This window comes from Ipomoea nil, unplaced genomic scaffold (genome assembly GCF_001879475.1).
Source record: "Ipomoea nil cultivar Tokyo-kokei standard unplaced genomic scaffold, Asagao_1.1 scaffold1421, whole genome shotgun sequence".
In the NCBI taxonomy this organism is placed as follows: Eukaryota; Viridiplantae; Streptophyta; class Magnoliopsida; order Solanales; family Convolvulaceae; genus Ipomoea; species Ipomoea nil.
Window position 1 is genome coordinate 2,321,319 of NW_017617849.1, and position 18,189 is coordinate 2,339,507.

The 18,189-nt window shown below is 36.3% G+C and overlaps 3 protein-coding genes across 4 annotated transcripts; 1 reads left to right on the forward strand and 2 right to left on the reverse strand.

Moving 5' to 3' along the window:
- Positions 1-1,628: 1,628 nt before the first annotated feature.
- Positions 1,629-4,422, reverse strand: LOC109188170 (FK506-binding protein 5-like). Of its 2 annotated transcripts, none has more exons than XM_019338726.1 (2): positions 2,528-4,422; positions 1,629-2,494 (listed from the first exon to the last, which is right to left on the reverse strand). In XM_019338726.1, exons 1-2 carry the CDS (start codon positions 4,089-4,091, stop codon positions 1,809-1,811), a joined length of 2,250 nt encoding a protein of 749 aa, XP_019194271.1. In that variant the 5' UTR covers positions 4,092-4,422; the 3' UTR covers positions 1,629-1,808. The 2 variants fall into 2 exon arrangements, with proteins under 2 accessions (XP_019194271.1, XP_019194270.1); XM_019338725.1 differs by having other exon boundaries at positions 1,629-1,744; positions 1,792-4,421.
- A 5,098-nt stretch (positions 4,423-9,520) lies between these two features.
- LOC109188450 (reticulon-4-interacting protein 1, mitochondrial) lies at positions 9,521-13,434 on the reverse strand. Its single transcript, XM_019339139.1, has 7 exons — positions 12,900-13,434; positions 12,180-12,407; positions 11,609-11,682; positions 11,058-11,217; positions 10,465-10,584; positions 10,270-10,378; positions 9,521-10,017 (listed from the first exon to the last, which is right to left on the reverse strand). The coding sequence occupies exons 1-7, from the start codon at positions 13,131-13,133 to the stop codon at positions 9,836-9,838; spliced, it is 1,107 nt and encodes a 368-aa protein (XP_019194684.1). The 5' UTR covers positions 13,134-13,434; the 3' UTR covers positions 9,521-9,835.
- Positions 13,435-15,804: 2,370 nt separating this feature from the next.
- On the forward strand, positions 15,805-17,967 carry LOC109187385 (exopolygalacturonase-like). The gene is made up of 4 exons (XM_019337570.1): positions 15,805-15,945; positions 16,010-16,318; positions 16,758-17,273; positions 17,398-17,967. Exons 1-4 carry the CDS (start codon positions 15,805-15,807, stop codon positions 17,965-17,967), a joined length of 1,536 nt encoding a protein of 511 aa, XP_019193115.1.
- The last annotated feature ends 222 nt before the right edge of the window (positions 17,968-18,189 follow it).

The window sequence follows — 18,189 nt, forward strand, 5'->3', positions numbered from 1 at the left end:
ACTACAAATCTACAATAATGCAAAAATATAGGATATTATTTATGTTCTGATGATATTAAGGCATTATTATTGCTTATTTATGTTCTCATCACGCCAATATGCATGCATGTTTGAATTGAAGATGTATGTGCCTTGAAATGATTGATTTTGGAAATCATTTTTGAGCATTAAAGTTAGTTTCCATGACATTCATTGTTTTGGCCCAAGCTTTTCCACGTAACAAATTGGATGCATGCATGCAAGCTTTGATAAATATAATGTACCCAATTAAATTAAATAGGTTTATCCAAAATGTTATGTTGCCTCTCATATTTTGTCTCGTATGGAATTTTTCATGTCTTCCGACCCTTCGATTGCAGCGGACGGGGGACGGAGCTACGTAGTGTTGCATGAAGCAATGTTAGATTCTTTCTCAAAAAAAAAAGAAGCAATGTTAGTTAGATTTACTATAGTTATATTAAATGAACTCAATATATATATATATATATATATATATATATATATATATATATATATATATATATATATTAAAGTTCAAATTCATTAAATAAAAAGAAATAAATCAGATGACTTAGAACCTTAGTGTGAATCCTTATTTTTAGGAGAGTGAAATGTCATAGTAATTGTCCTTATATTGCCAAAGCTTGTTGGAATTTGGAGAAGGACCAACAATGCATCATATCCTTATTGTGATATGTTGAAAACTTTGGTATGCACGAAACGAAAAGGCGTGGAATAATCAAGGTCCATCTTATGTTAATGATCCATCTTGTAAAGTGGACCAAAGTCCATAGTATAATGAGGAATTTTGTGATTTTAATATTAATAGAAAACTTTAAATATATTTTTAGTGAGTATTATATTTATATCACCTTATTAAAAGATAAATAAATAAAAAATGTGTAATATTATACTCAGAATTAGAGAGAGAATTAGGTATTTCTGAAATAGCATGTACCAATCAATAATGAATTGACACGTGAATTCTTACAAATAATCATTTTCAATAATATTAATGGTTAATTAATAAAGATAAAACAAAGCAATAATAATGATGAGAAAGTTAAAGACTTTATTGTAATGGGACATGGGTTTCTGGAAGAGGAAAGAGCTTGACCAAGATCAGAGTCGAATACCAAAGCTTGACTGGGACTAGGGAGAAGACCAACATTGATATTGAGAGTAATAAATAAAAGATAACACATTATACTAAAACCATTAATATTTTTGCTTTGCAATATAATAAAGGATGAAAGGAAAGAGGAGAAAGTATACTTTAGGCAGACAAGCCCAAACATTGGACTTAAAAAGTGAAGTTCCCATGGAAGCAATTGAATGGTTTGGTGGCAAGTCTTTTTTGTTCACCACATGCACATGGACCATCCCATCATATTCATATTTTGAATGCCATTGGGCTAAGGTTTGATTGTGACAAAAACGCGGATTAGCCCAGGCTAAGCGTACCAATACCTCGATCCGACAAGATTATGGATGAGTAAATTATGATAACTCAACTGATTAATAGAGTGCGCGGGAGCTGGTTAAGCTTGCACTATATATGAGTGTTAGATGTTAGTGATATAAAGTTGCAAGAATCTTTCATTTGAAGATGGAAAAAAGCTACAAAATTGAGAAAAGTTTCAAGAAAATTTACTATTAATGCTCACAATTCGGTGAAAAAATAATAAAAAGGAAAATTTACAAACGGGGGCTTAAATGGCCAATCGCTACAGAAGACTACAGATTACCAGTACGACAAACCACAGCGTAAAGGTGCTCTTCATTTTGAGTTTGACAGCTCAGATGGGTCAGAACCCGACACCAGCGGCGCCGAACCCGAATGTGGCGCGACGATGCGGCTCCAGCTTCCTGTTTTTCCAGAAACAAGGCTCCGCCGCCGCTAGCTTAGCCGCCGTTCTCATCGGCTCCGACTTACACCTGGTTAGCACAAACGGCTCGTATCCCACCGCGTTCACCAGCTTCTGCTCTATCATACTCGCCATGGACACGCCGGAAACTGCAGCCGCCGGCAGCGAGCAGGACGACCGAGGCGGCAGTGAGCACGACGACCGCGGCGGCTGAAGTAGGTGGTGGTTCTTGTTGTCCGGCGGCGGCGCAGGACGCGTAGGATTAGTACCTGATGATTTTTTGGTATCCGTAGAGAGTCTTTTCTTGGAGTTATCAGAGGCTTCAGTTTTGCTTACTTTGACTTGTTGCCTCTCCGGTAGCCATCTGATGAAATCCGTACTGCACACCCATGTTTCCTTTGATACCTCCATGGATAGCTTGGGTTCACACATCATTAACAGCAAACACTCTGGCAATATATCTTTCTTCGACACTTTTTTCACACTTTCATCATCCTCACTTGCCTCTTCTTTTTCCAGTTCTTCCTTCAATGTTGTGTACTCAATCTCTGTATCTGATTCTTCTTCTTCTTCTTCTCCTTCTTCCTCTAACTCATCCTCCTCTTCTTCTTCCTCTTCGGATTCATGTCCGGTGATTTCTTCAGTGTCTTCATCATCTCCAATTTCTGCATATTCTTCTTGGACTGAAGCTTCTAAGGGCAGTGGTGCTATCTTTTCCTCTGTTTCACAACTTGCTTGTTCGGGGGAGTTTATTGGTGAAGAAGATGTTGAGAGGGGTGTTATACTTCCTTCTTCCTCTCCTGAATCTTGTTCTGAAATCGGGTTATCTGGTTCCACATTTTCTGTATTTTGTTGATCTATCTGAGAATCAGCTGAGACCAAATCTGAATCTTCTTGTTGATTCTCTACCTCCAACTCCTTCGCCTCTTCTTCTTCTGGCTTTAATTCAGCTTCTTCTTCCTCAATACTCACAACTTCCATTTCCATGGTTGTTTCTTCTTCTGAGTCCTCTTCAAGGTTAACTGAAGAAACCATATTCTGTTCAGCCACTTCTTCTTCACACTCTTTCTCCATTACTACTTCGCATTTAGATTCACCTTTTTGTATTTCTACTTCTTGTTTCTCTACGGCTTCACCTCCGTGGCCATCACTGTCCTCGTTTTTTGTAGCACCAGGTGTTTCCCAAAACCGATTAGTGAGAGCGGCCATTTTCATAGGATCAGATCGACACCTCATCAAAAGCAAAGCGTTCTTGGGTGGAATGCAAATACTCACTCTTGCCTTCTCTTCCTCTTCTTTTTCTTCTTCACGATCACCTTTCTGTGTTACAAAGCTTTCGTCTTTGAAGTCAATATCTTCGAATACATGCCTTCTTGATCTTGAACTCCTCATAGTAGTACTGGGTCTGCCTGCAGTTATTCTCTCCTCATCGTCTCCGCCTGCCACCACCAGTTCGATCTCCCTCCCTTTTCCTCCTTCCCCATCCTGCACCGCCACCAGCCATCTAGCGAACACGGCGCCACAAGATCTCTGTTCCTGCTGCTGCTGCTGCCCATTGTGATGACTGTTATCCTTAGATCCATTCCCTTTCTCCTCTTTTTCCCTCTCGTTGGTCGAAAAACACGACGACCGGCAAGGAAACAAGCAGCTAAATTCGGCCCTAAGAGCTTCGCAAATGGTCAAGGGCAAATGAACCCACCTCTGGTTCCTGTGAGGCGCGCATTCTTGTTGCTGATAATGGACGCTCGAACTCCTCTGGTTTTGGAGACACAGCCTATCCCTTTCCTCGCTCAGATTCATCCCGTCCTGCGCTTGTTCTACTTTCCTGAAACTCAAATCCCCACTTCTTCGCGTCGACAAGCTTCTGCTGTGCTTCACCTTCTTCTTAGTCTTCACCCGGACTTGCCCAATGCAAGTAACCTTGGGGGAAGACGGCTCCGGATTCTCGAAAGCAGAGCCGCGCTTCTTGGCGGAACTGGGGAACATGGGGGAAGCCTGACCGGCCTTGATGCTGCCATTGGAGCGGAGCCTCCGGCTAAGGGAAGTTGAGAGAGAAACGGAGGGGTCTCGAGCCCGACCCGGACTGAGTATAGATTTGGAAAGCTTCATTGAAGAGGAAGAAGAAAGACGAGATGTGAAACAAACAAAGAGCTCACCAGTAGGGGTAGTAGTAGTAGTACTTGCGCTTGGAGTTCTGTGATGGGGGGGTCTATCCAAGTCCATACCGTCAAAATTTTACCTTGTTGTTTTGCCCATGAACTGTTTGATAGTGGGTCTGAGTACTGAAAGACTGCACAAATGGTGAACGATAATTGAAGCGAGGAGAGGAGAATTGGTTCTGTATCTGTAAAAAAAGGTGGGGTTTGCACTTTGCAGGAAAACAGAGATGCAGAATTGCAGAGAAGATAGAGAGAGAGAGAGTGAGTGCGTGTGTTGTGTGTTGTGAAAGAGATGGGCCCAGGGGATGAGTAAATGGGAAGATGACAATATGCTGTTTGTCTTTAGCTCAACGTAACCATTGTTTTTTAATTAGGCAACTTATATAATGGCCTAAAGTTTCTTGTAGTATCGTCTATTTTTTTTTTAGAGTTAATTACCAATTTAATTCCTTTGACTATATTTGTTATTCAATTAAGTTCTCCAACTATAAAAACATTAACCAATTTGGTCATTTGTTCGGCAGCCGTCTACCTCTTAAATGTGAGAGTAATCTCGAAATTTCATTCACTCCATGGGATGTCCAAGCTTCGCGTAATTACTAGTGGGCTCGAGAAGGTTGTGGAATTAGATGTTTATGGAAATGTTTTGACTGGGTTTGTCCCGGAGGGGATTTGCAGGCTGTAGAATTTGAAAAATTTTACGTTTTCGTATAATTATTTTAACGGGGAGGAGAAAGGGTGTGATCCGAGTTCAAGAAAAAAAGTTGTGTTGGATGATAAGAGTAATTGTTTACCAGGACGGCCTAAGCATAAGGCTCAAAAAGCTTGTCATAAGGTGGTGAGCAAACCGGTTGATTGTAGCAAGGCGAAATGTAGTGGTGGGAAATCTCATAAGGTTGTGTTGTCATTTTCCTCGCCTCCTTCGCTACCTCATTCACCGCCACCAATGCAATCCTCACCCCCTCCACATCATTAGTCTCGTCTCCTCCACCCCCGCATATGCAACATTTACCGCCTCCGCCACATACGGTCTTGTCTCCTCCGCCAACTCATTTGCTACATTCGCCACCACCAATGCAATCCCCACCCCCTCCACCACCTCATATGCAACACTCACCGCCACTACCACCAATGCACTATTCACCCCCTCCACCACCGGCTCCAGACAAGAAAACTCCACAAATTCACTCCCTTCCACCTCCTTCGCCTCACGTTTCATCGCCGCCCAATGGAATCTAGGGTTATTCTGTTAATATCATGGTATAAATGAGTTAATTCCAGCAATGGTCCTCCGATTATGTTGATTTTCCACAATTGGTCATCGACTTTTAATTTGGACAATTTAGACACTTGACTTTCGAATTCTTTCCAATGTTAGTCCTTCCGTCAGATTAAGGTTAAAGTGGATGTTAGTTTGAGGGGTAAAATAGTCATTTCACTTGCTTAGTTTATAGTTATCCCTTTCTTGTATATGCGGCATTCTTTCCGTGTACCAAATAAGTCCAATCCGTTGGCAATCCCCGATGTCCATGGAAGTAACAGAGAAGAAGACGATGAGCATAATAATAGAGTGAGTGATTGGAGGGCTCTTGATAAGCTGGTTGCTTCCCAAAAAGAGGCCATATGGTTACGTTTCTGAGCATTGACGGTGGAGGTATTAGAGTGATTATTCCGGCCACCATTCTAGCGCATCTGGAATCCGAGCTTCAGGAGCTAGACGGACCGGATGCGAGAATTGCAGATTACTTTGATGTAGTGGCGGGAACAAGCACATGTGGGTTAATGACAACCATGCTTACAACTTCTAACAAAGATAACCATCCCTTGTATGATGCAAATGACATTAACCCATTTTACAGGGAACATGGCCCAAGAATCTTCCCGGCATTCAGGTTACAAAACTAAACTCTACCAACTTAGTTGCTTCTCAGATTTGTAACGTAACTGAGATTGATTGATTGCATACTCTTAGAAAGCAACCAGCTTATCAAGAGCCCTCCAATCACTCACTCTATTTTTATGCTCATCGTCTTCTTCTCTGTTACTTCTATGGACGTCGGGGATTGTCGGCGGATTGGACTTGTTTGCCGGAAAGAATGTCGCGTATACAAGAAAGGTGGGATAATTATAAACTAAGCAAGTGAAATGATTATTTTACCCCTCAAACTAACATCCACTTAACCTTCATTTGACGGAAGGACTAACATTGGAAAGAATTTGAAAGTCAAGTGTCTAAATTGTCCAATTTAAAAGTCGAGGACTAATTGTGGAAAATCAACATAGTCGGAGGACCATTGCTGGAATTAACTCGGGTATAAATGGTGCATGGCTAATGGAAATTCTGAAACTATCCTCACATTTAATTGTAGGTAGACGACTGCCCGAACAAAGGACCAAATTGGTTAACGTTTTCATAGTTGGAGGATTTAATTGAGTAACAAATATAGTCAAGGACCAAATCAGTAATTTTGCAATAGTTAAGGGACCAAATAGGTAATTAACTCTTTTTTTTATTATTATTATTTTTTTATAGATACTCAAAAATGGGTTCCATCTTGTAATCACTTATTTAGAATGATAATAGATGTGTCATTACAGATTTACAGTACATAGTAGTTGGTTTGTTTTATCACTAAGTTAATAAAAAAATATATTATTAATTTTTTTAAAAAATATTTTTATAAAATAATACTACATATTCATAAAAATAGTACCAATTAATAAATTATTACGGAGTATTTAAATTTATTATTCTTTATTTTTGCATAAATAATATTAATTTTTATTAAAAATATCTGGTTGAGATTTTTTAAATAATACTTATGTTGTTTAATATATTATTTTAATGATTATGTGCAAAAAAAAAAAAAAAAAAAAAAAAAAAAAAAGACAAATTTAATTTAAAAAAAAATAAAGAGAAAAAATAAGGAATGACTTCATTCATATTGCTATATGCACCATGATTTATAATATAAATATTGTTCACTAGCAGGATAGGCATTAGTATGAATTAACCCTGTTTGGCTTGAATTTGTTGGTTCGAATTGAAGTAGACATTGTGCAAATTAAATTCCAATTGAAACCATACAGGTGGTTACTGTTTTAGTTTGGAATCAGAATCGATAAAATTCTAATTTTGATTTAGAATTTGATGATTCTAGTATAAAATTGTAAAATATTTTTTAAAAATATTAATTTTAAGAATAAGAAAAATGCATTGGCTTGAATTTTTATTGAAATTTTAATAAGATGCATAGACAAATTAATATTGATAAAATTAAGTGTAAATCTAAAATTATTAAAGACTAGTATAGAGTATTATTGTCGTTGTCGAGGTTCAAACATTAGTCTCTTCTCTCAAATATTACCTACTGAAATAATGATTTAATAAATTTTAAATTAATACGGATATTGGATGTTATATATTAAAAAAAAAAAAAAAAAAAAAATCCTCCCTCTAGATCTTACATAACACTCAAATAATATGATCAATCTCTCCATATAATTCCCTGGATTCATGGAATTATTAGTGTCATTAAATCCAACTAATTTCTCTACTTCAATGCTCTTTCAAGTACACACAAATCATTGACTGTCACATTATCATTATCTTCTTTAATCCACAATATATACTCCACATACCATCACATCTTACTATCTCTTCAACCTACAATTATTTTCCCAAAAATGTAAAATCTTTACAACAACATTATATTGCAGGTCGTGTCCAATTGATAAGTAATTTCATGAACTAGTTACAACATTATATATATTGCAACGATTATAGTGATAATTTACTTTACCCAAATTAATTTATTAAAAAAAAATACTTAAAATTTCTTTTGTATAATAAAAGCAATACTTTTGCTTTGCATGTAATAAAGGATGAAAGGAAAAAGGAGAAAGTCTACTTTAGGCATCCTTAAGTAGACAAGCCTAAACATTAGACTCAAAAAGTGAAGTTCCCTTGAATGGTTTGGTGACAAGTCTTTTTTGTTCAACATATGCACATGGTGACATTGCATGGACCATCATTTTGATATGACTAATATTATACTTCCTTCGTCACATTTTATGTGTTTGATTCGATTAATGAGGCTTGATGAAGTTATTTTGAATTCAATTTTTTATAACATTAAGTTTAGTATTAATATATAAAATTTATATATCTAGAAACTACATTAAAAGTATTATAATGTACAAAAAATTTAAATTTAAAAATTAATAAAAAAAACAAACAAAGAATAAAGAGTTAATTTGATCAATAAATAATAAACAAGATAAACAAAATAGGACAGATGAAGTATCTACTTTTAATTTTTACGTTAAATTTGTATTACTCTATTTCTCTTTTATTAATACCCCGTAAAATCGCGAGATATAACAAGAATTTTATTCTCTTGAAGTTCATATATCAATTTTTTTTTGGTTTATATTTTAAATATCATGGGATTTGATTGAATAATTAATTAACTCTCTTTTTAAATAATATTTTTTCTTAGATATAAATATTACAAAATATGATGAATAAGTCTCTAGAAAAAAAAAAAAAAAGCACAAAACTTAAGCTTGAAGAAATGGATCAGGTTTTAGCAATGATGGTTTAGGTACAAATGTTCACAGTTGTTATATTATAGACCGCGGTGCATAATCGATTATGCACCGCGGCCCATATACGGCGCCGTTTCTTTAAGTAAAGAAACGGCCCGCCGTTAGAGTTAACGGAGTCCGTTTGTTTGGTGTATTAAACACTAACTGACACTACAGTATATCCAAACCGACACTGCAGTTATATCAAACTGATACTGTAGTTATAGTGAAATGAAACTACAGTGTATATAAACTGAAACTGAATAACATTTCACATATTTGAATGTATATTGTACAATGAAGCTGTAATAATATCAAAATGATCATGTAGTTGTGTTTTAATAAAACTATAGTGTATATAAAATAAAATTAAATAACATTTTCACATATTTGAGTCTATAAATATCGAATGAAACTATAATTATATCGAAATGAAACTGTAGTTGTGTTCAACTGAAACTGCAGTGTATACAAAATGACACTGAATAACAGAGTTATTTTTTGCAAAAGAGTGCGAAACGGCGAAAATAAACACTGTTAATTTTCATTTTAAAAAAAAGACGCGCGGTGCATAATATAATTTGCCAAATGTTCAATAGCCTAATAAGCATTAGGCATAGTAGTAGGCTCAAAGGCAACAATAATTAGGAAATGGATTAACAATTTGGCTTACGAAATTAACATGGCAAAAGTTGAAATAGTTATTATGTCAAACTAGTCGTTGAAGGATTATTATAAGTGATTATGGATTAAATGAAGGTATACATTTTCATAATTCTCCATAAAGGGCAATTATCCTCCAATTAATGAATGATCATTATTGAAACAATTTTGAAAAAGTTAGTGATATAAACTTGCAAGAATATTTCAATTTCTCTCTTTTGATATAAAGGTCTTTCAAAAGGCTCAGAAACATGTCAAACATAGTTCATTGTATTAGTTCATCATCAACTACAGCACTGAAAGCTGTAATGACTGAAATCCACTGGCTATATTTATTTATTTCTGTGAACAACGGAAAATGAAAAAAACCTACAAAATTGAGAAACATTTCAAGAATTTACATTTTACAGATAGGACTCCACCAGCAGTCCAGCCACAGCCACTAGATTTGTATGCAAACTTGACATTATTATTGGGTCAAGGATCAAATGGGGCATGACATTTAACACTTTGAAAACCAAACTGGGGCTCCATACCTCATCGCATCGAGTTGATCTAGTCTAGTTCCAGTACTACTTTGCCAGGAATTTTCCCTTTTTCCTTGGCATGATGGGCATCTTTCACTTGCGTAAAAGGGAAAGTTTTTTCGACTGGTACTTTGAGCTTTCCAGCTTCTGATAGCCTGCGGATCTCATCTAAACCCTCGGCATCAGCCCTCATGTAAGTCCACCAATACTCTGTCCATGTCAAAAATAAAAATGCAGCGTAAAATTCACTAGGATTGTCTTGGCTTTTCAAGACTATCAGAAGAAACAGTTTTTTACAAAAAAAAAAAAATTTCCCAAATGGTGACAACAGATTATGATTGGAAGGGAGTATCCCAACTATTAATATGGATGTTGGTCCCTAAATGCCCTGCTATTACCATAGGATCTTAAAACACCAAGACAAATGTACTGGTTAGACAATATAGAAAGACTGTTATGTACCTATTCCATGAGAGTATCGATATTGGATCTGTTTCTTTAGCAAGATAGCTGTTGACATAGGAAGGCCAATAGCTAGCCCATACCTATCAGCCAATGATGCAGCCTCTCCCTAAAGTAAGAAGATTTACATATCAAGGCAAAGGAAAAAGATTTTGTAATTCAGCAGGTGAGGGAAGGAGTTAAGTAGTTTGTTACCTGCAATGTCATATAGTGTCCACCTCTCTTCAAAAGGTTAATGCCTACTCTTTCCGTCTCTGGAACACCAATTGTATCCAAAACTGCATCAAAGTGCCCCTTTATAGCTACTTCAATATCCTGTAATCAAGAGGACATGTTAATCAGGAAAAGGAAATGAAAGTAGGAGAAAACTGCATACCAAAACCAGGAAGTGAACAATTTTCATTATCACAAGATGAGGTAGCTATATTGATAGAGAACGTGGACGGCCCCAGGATTAAAATCACATGCAGGAAATCAAAAGAGGTTCAGAGGTGGTTGCTTGGCAGCTTGAAGTGTCCAGATTCAATCAAACTTTAATTATGTCTCTTTATCTGCATTTCCCTTTGGTTTTCTTTTCTTTCCTGCCACCATGCATTTAATATTTTGTATTCCCCATTTTGCTTAGTATCTATTTAAGCCAGAACATGCTTGTAGGAAAAAAAGCTTTTGAAGGTATTTGAATTCTACTGAAGTTTATCAATTCTGTTAAAGTTTCTTTCTGTTCCCTTTCATTATTCGTTCTGCGTCATATATGGAGAACCATCCACATCACAATCACCGCTGTGTACCTCAGTGGTATAATCAACTGCCTGCTCAGCACCAGCAGCCAAAATGCGATCTACACTCTCACCTCCACACGTGGTAGAAACATGACAGCCTGCAGCAACTGAAAGTTGAATTGCAGAAAACCCCACAGCTCCTCCTCCACCCACCACCAAGACCCTTTGCCTTCAAATATTTGTATGAAAAAGCAATAAAGTCAGTACACTGAATGCATTATCCTGCTCCATTTATTGAATTCCAGACTTTGATAGTAAACCCTAGGGAATGAAAGCTGCTTCTATTTCCAATCAAGACTAATTATGAATGCCAAAGATGTAAACCAGAACATAATATGTATGAGGCATTTTAGCAAAGTCAGTTTAAAAAAATACAGAAACAGAACGCTACATAGAAATAAATGATTGCCACACCACTAAAAGAACTGCATCTAAAATTGATTTCAACTACCAAGTGATATGCATGGTTGAGTAAAATTTATGAAGATATTCAAATTTATTTATATTCATATTTTATATTTTATAAAAGGTAGAAATAATGCATCACACAAAAACCATACCCCTCCTTAATCCTTGCAGTACTTTTTAGGGCACGCCAAGCAGTTAGAGCAGCAAAAGGAATAGCACTAGCTTCCTGTGGGAAAATCAAAGGATATTCATTAAGCTATAATCACTAGCATGAAAAGAAAGTAAGAAAGAGATGAAGAAATCATCAATAATGCAGATTAAAGTAAATCCAACCAACAGCAAGGGGGACATTTTAGACACAATATATTGAAAAATCATACAAGTACTATAAGCTAGGTAGAGAGGAGTAGCCTCTAAGCTAAACAGTTCCCATTATCAACAATCTCAAACTAAGCTAAGTGAGGAAGAGAGAAATAAATATGCATGTGAAATGCTTGCATTCAATTTTTAATGAGTTTCCTATAGACGGACAACTTAAAATTACAATGATTACCCACATTTGTACCACACATGGCTGGGAGTGGAAAAAATAGAAATAAGAAATGAAGTGAACTTGTAATGAGAAACAAAAGAGATATATGTGCTCAGAGTACAAAAAGGTTATGTTTAATTCATGAGAAGATAGTTATCCCATATATGCACTCTCTCACACTGAAGACATACCACATGCGAAAGTGAGGCTGGTTTGGGAGCAAGTTCATCTTCATCAAGAATAGCATAGTCAGTGTAAGTACCCCTCACAGCAGTTGGATGCAGAGCACCGAATACTTCTTGCCCAACACCTACAGATCTGACAGAACTTCCAACAGCCGCAACTTCACCACTGATATCACGTCCCAGAATCAATGGCAGAAGTGGTTCAAATATTGAACGGCCATACCCTGATCGCATCTGAAAAAAAAAAAAACTACAATATATCTCAAACTTGAAATGGAAATGTAAAAATTCCAGGAACAAGCTTGAGTTGGTTTAAAGCGATCAGTGTAATAACAAAACGCGATGCAGGAATATATCAAGCATTTCATCATATCATTTAATATCATTATCACTTCAGCAGGTAACCAGACAAGATCAAAGATGCTACTACTTAAGACCATCAGGATGTTTAGAAATATGCATGGACAAACAGATGATAATTACATTTAAGTGAGATAACAATATATGCAAGTATAAATGACTTCTAAGAAACCCGAATCACAAAGCCAGAATTCAATTTCACACAGCTCAATTCAGCTGCCATTAGTCAAACAAAACACATTTGCATCTCTGCTGAACGCGAACTTTGAAAGTGTGAAACAATTCAGACAAGCAGGCAACCGTTTTCTCACAAATTACAATAAATTAAAGTATGGAAGTAGAAAATGAGTGGGAGATTGAACTGACTCTGGTGTCAAGGGGGTTGATAGAGACAGCGCGAGTGCGAACGAGCACTTGATTGGGTTTGAGATCAGGAACGCTGACATTGTCACGAAGCTGAAGCACGTCGGGGTCGCCGAATCGCGGCAGAAGCACCGCCCTGCAGCTCGTCGCCATACCTCTCCTAAACCCTAACATCATCCGCAATCCACCGTTGTCATTTCCAATTACCACCGCGCTTCTCCGTAGTAAAAGCCGCATCGTTCCGTAGAATTGTTGAGGAAATTAAGTGAAAGCCGGAGGAGCGTCCAATATCACAATCTTTCTCAATTCTCTATTACGAACATATATGCCAAGAGTTGATGTCGTCAAAATTGAACAAAGAATCCAGTGACTTCTATTCATTCATTCATTCAAGATGTGCATATACATATGCTTTCCCGCATGTGAGTGTGGTGAAGGCGAGGGGAGAAGACGTGTCTGCAAAATTATCCGCAGGACAGATTTGGGCATTTTGGTAATCGCAGCATCGTCCAAACCAGAATCCCCATTATTTTTGCAATAGTTCTGGAGAGTCCAACTCCAATAATGTTTGGACTGGGGCTCGAACTCTAGTCCCTTCACTCATGAATTAAGCTCATTCATTTTTAAATTTTATCTTCTTTTTTTTTTTTTTGGAATAATTTTTAAATTTTATCTAATTCAAAGCAAATCAAAATTCATAGTTAAAATAATTCTCAAAACCTTCTTTTATCTTTACAATCTCTACTATGGGCCTATGGCAGATCTTTATAGTGACAAAAATCATGAATTCCTAAGGAAATGAGGTTGATTCGAGTCATGACAGAGCTGGTAAGTTTTATTTATTATTTTTTATTTATTATTTATTATTATTATTTTTTTTGCCTACGTGAGTTATACAACATTAAGTTTCAAGTTAGAGCATTTTGATAGTACAAATGTATACAGTATTACAGTGTTTTTGGTTGTGAAATACATGGTTTTGGTTGATGCTTGATTTTGTTGTCAGCTATTGTACAATTTTAATTTTTTTTTTTTTTGAATCTAACTCTATTACAACATAGTATCGTAGCACAAAGAGTCAAATATCGGATGCTCAATCCCACAACATCCTTTATAAAGGAGCAACTTGGTGTCATTTGACTACAAGGTCCTTGGCCAATTTTAATTAATTTAAGAGTTCATCAATTGAATTTAAAAAAAAAAAAAAAGAGTTCAATTGAATTTTTAAAATAAAAAATAAAAATTCCAGAGTCTAATTGAATTATATTTTTTTTAAATAACGTAATATCTGTGCTATACTTTCTCAAACATTTTCAGCCCAAAATATCTAAGTCCCCCATCACTGAAGTTCAAACCTATGACCACCACCCATTTAGAATGGTAACCGAGATATTATCACACTACATGGTATATAATTAGAGGGTTTTATTGGTTTTTAGACTTTCAGGGCAGATTACCGATGGGCCAACACAACCGATAAATGCCAAAATGCTCTTAAACTCTCGTGTGTATGTTTAGAATGCTTAACCCCTTTTATAGTGTCTTCGCAAACCTTTTATACATGTACCGTTGCACTCGGCCACTCATTAATACATTAAATGAACTAATTAAGGTTAATAATGGCTATAAATGAGAATTAATCAGTAGTAGCTCATCATCTCTCTCAACGGTCTGCCTCATCATTGCCACTAACTCGTCTTTAATTGCTCATTAACGGTCCAACACCTTCGATCACTTGGATTCTTCCTTTTCTGCTCTCTTAACTCCTTCCACTACTCGGCTTTGTTTGCCTGGTCCGCTCGGTTCCTTCTGCCTAACTCCTCCATCCACTCGGCTCCGTCTGCTTGATCCCTGCATTCGCTCAGTTCCTTCTGCCTAGCTCCCCCATCCACTCGACTCCGTCTGCCTGGTCCCTGCATTCACTCGGTTCATTCTGCCTAGCTCCTCCCTCCACTTACCTTCGTCTGCTTGCTCATTCATTCGTTCGGTTACAACTGCGTCGAAGGGTCGTTCGTCTTCTTCACCCAGCCGGGTAATTGATGTAACCCAACTGACTCCTCGATTGATCTGACTCCTTCTGGATTGGTCTGATCACTTCTTAATTGGCTACACTACTCATATTGAATTGCCTCACCTTTAGCCATTCTCTACCTTCTCGGACTGACCCGTTCTCCAATGTCTCCTACCAGCCCAACATCTCGTTCCGTCTTCCTTGTTATTCCGTCTGGCATCGTCATTCTTCCGATCTTTGGGCTCATATCCCATTAGGTTTTTTTTTTTTTTTTTTTTTTTTTTTTTTTAAACCTTTACTCCACATAAAATCATCAAGAGTTAACCGTGTTTATCAAGCTAAAAACACCACTTTATTAATTATAATAAAAAATTAAAGAATCAAATCTACAATTCAAATCACCAAAAAATTGAATATGCGCTAGATATTCTTACGGAATAAAGACCAAAAATACAATTTCCTATTTTATTTTATTTTTTAGAACTACACAGCAATATATGGATGTGCGTGCATTACAGTAATAAAAACTCTTGACTAGAAATTAATAGCCCTAATTTTAATTATTTAATTCCCTAAAGTATGATCAGTAACGGAAAAATGTATAACTTTTTGGATAGGTTTAAGAAAGATTTTAAATGCTCATAACGTAATTTTTGAGCAAATTAAAACTAATATAAATAAAGCACATTAAAAGTTTGCACAATTAACTATGGTGTATAAACTTTTTATTATATATACGGTTACTTTAGTTAAATATACATCTTAAATTTTTCACATTACTAAGTTTATTCAATGCTATCTGATGAATTATATTAAGTAATTGTCTAAGAACTTAAAGCATGTACAGTTATTCAACTGATCCAACAAAAGAAAAACATTGCATAAAGAGCTAGAAAAATGACATCCTCTTTAGTCTTTTCTACCTTTTCTATCCTTGTTATCCTTCTACTTCGGGTTTGTTCAATCCATATTCAAGATAATGTCTTTGATGTCACTTCATTTCATAGCATATCTGGAGGAGCACTTGATATAACTAAGGTAATATAAAATGTTTCAAAGAAATTTCGTGAAACTTTTTAAGAATGTTTCGTTATGTATTTAGGCATTGCTAAAGGCATGGAGTGAAGCATGCGATGCTGAAAACGGCGTAGTTTTGATCCCGAAAGGAACGTTCTTGTTGAATAAGGTGAAATTAGCTGGACCATGCAAGGGTTCAACAAGATTTATACTTAATGGCAATTTGAAGGCCCCGACCAACGTTTCAGTCATGAAACATTCCAAACATTGGGTGTTGTTCTCTAACATCCTAGGTTTGTCCATTGTTGGGAAGGGCTCTTTTGATGGCCGAGGTGAATCTGCGTGGCTTCTAAATGAATGCAAACGTAAACTTCACTGCATATCTCTTCCAATTGTACGTATACATATAACATTTTTAATTACAGTCAATGTTGCAAAACACGTTAGGCGCCCCCTAGGCGGCAAGGGGGCGCCTAGGTGCCGATTTTTTTTTTTAATTTTTTTTTAATTAAAATTAAAATTAAAAATTAAAAATTTTTAAAATTTAGTAATAAAACATAAGGTTTCCATAGTTATTTCTTAGAAACTATTTACGAAAGTGGTTGTAAAAGTGTTCAAAAGATTGTTTAAACCATCTAAATACATAAAAAAACTAAAATTAAGAGCTAAAGAAGCATTTTTTTGAGAAATTAGTGGACCAAACCGCCTTCGCGGCGGCGGCCGGGCGCCTAGCGCCTAGGCGCGATATTTGCAACCATGATTATAGTATATATATGTATAACATTTGTTGTGTTTTAACTTTTTTTTTTTCTTCTTAATCTTTGTTTATATAGTCTATAAGCTTGAAGAATATCTCAAATGCATTGATTCAAGGCATAGTCTCTAAAAATAGTAAGTTTTTTCACATTACGATAAGAAAGAGTGACTCTATTCTAATCAAGAACGTGAGAATACAAGCTCCGCACAATAGCCCCAATACGGACGGAATCCATATCTCCCGGTCAAAGGATATAACTATCGTCAATACGAACATTGGGACAGGCGATGATTGCATCTCCTTGAGCAAAGGAAGTACAAATATTGACATCCACAATGTCACATGTGGTCCTGGTCATGGCATTAGTATTGGAAGCTTAGGACAACATGAAAATGAAGAAGATGTGAGTGGGATTGTTGTGAAGAATTGCACTTTCACAAACACCAAAAATGGAGTTAGGATCAAAACATGGGCTCCTTCTTTTTCTTCAAGGGTCTTCAATCTTATTTTTCAAGATATCATTTTGAATAATGTTAGCAATTCAATTTTAATCGATCAGCACTATTGCCCCAACTCTCATTGCAGGTCTATGGTACAAATTCTATTTTTCACATGTTTTCAAACTCACTTCTAACTTTATTGTATCTTTAATTGAGATATCTTGCTTGATAGTATAATTAATTTAATGTGCGAACTTAAAATTGTTGTGGATGTAGGGAGAATCAAGAGTCGAAATTTCAAATGTTAAGTTCATCAACTTTAGGGGTACTTCCTCTAATAAGGTAGCTGTCACTCTCGATTGTAGCTCGTTTCTGCCCTGTGATGATATTGTGTTAGTAGGTTTAGACATAAGCCATAAGCGTGGAAGACCTACTACTGCCGATTGCACCAACTTTCATGGAATATTTGATGAAAGTAGATCTCCATTTGCTTGTGTTGGTGAAGTTTTTCCAATTCCAATTCCAACCGTTGAGATTGTCCCAACTCTAATTGGCGATATTGTCCTAACTCCAACTCCAATCAATGAGATCGTCCCAATTCCAACTCCAACCAGCGAGATTGCCCCAACTCCAACTCCGATTGGTGAGATTGCCTCAACTCCAACTCCAATCGGTGATATTGTCCCAAATCCAACTCCAACCAGCGAGATCGTACCAACTCCAACTCCATCCAGCGAGATCGTACCAACTCCAACTCCAACCAGCGAGATCGTACCAACTCCAACTCCAACTCGAACTAATGGAATTGACATATTTTATGCAGAAGATTTTTATTCATTTTTATAATATATCATCCATAAAACTGATGATTCAAGGTTATACGGCAATAACAATTAAGCTATTAACATTGCACTTGGACATACCAAGAAGGTGGCTGGCCTAATTTCAGCTGTACAATATATACATAGGTGTGACTTAAATATTTAAATAGTCTAAAATTAATAACTTTGATTTTGGCCCTATTTTTCAATTATGGATCAAGTGAAGGAATGTGTAAAAACCATATTT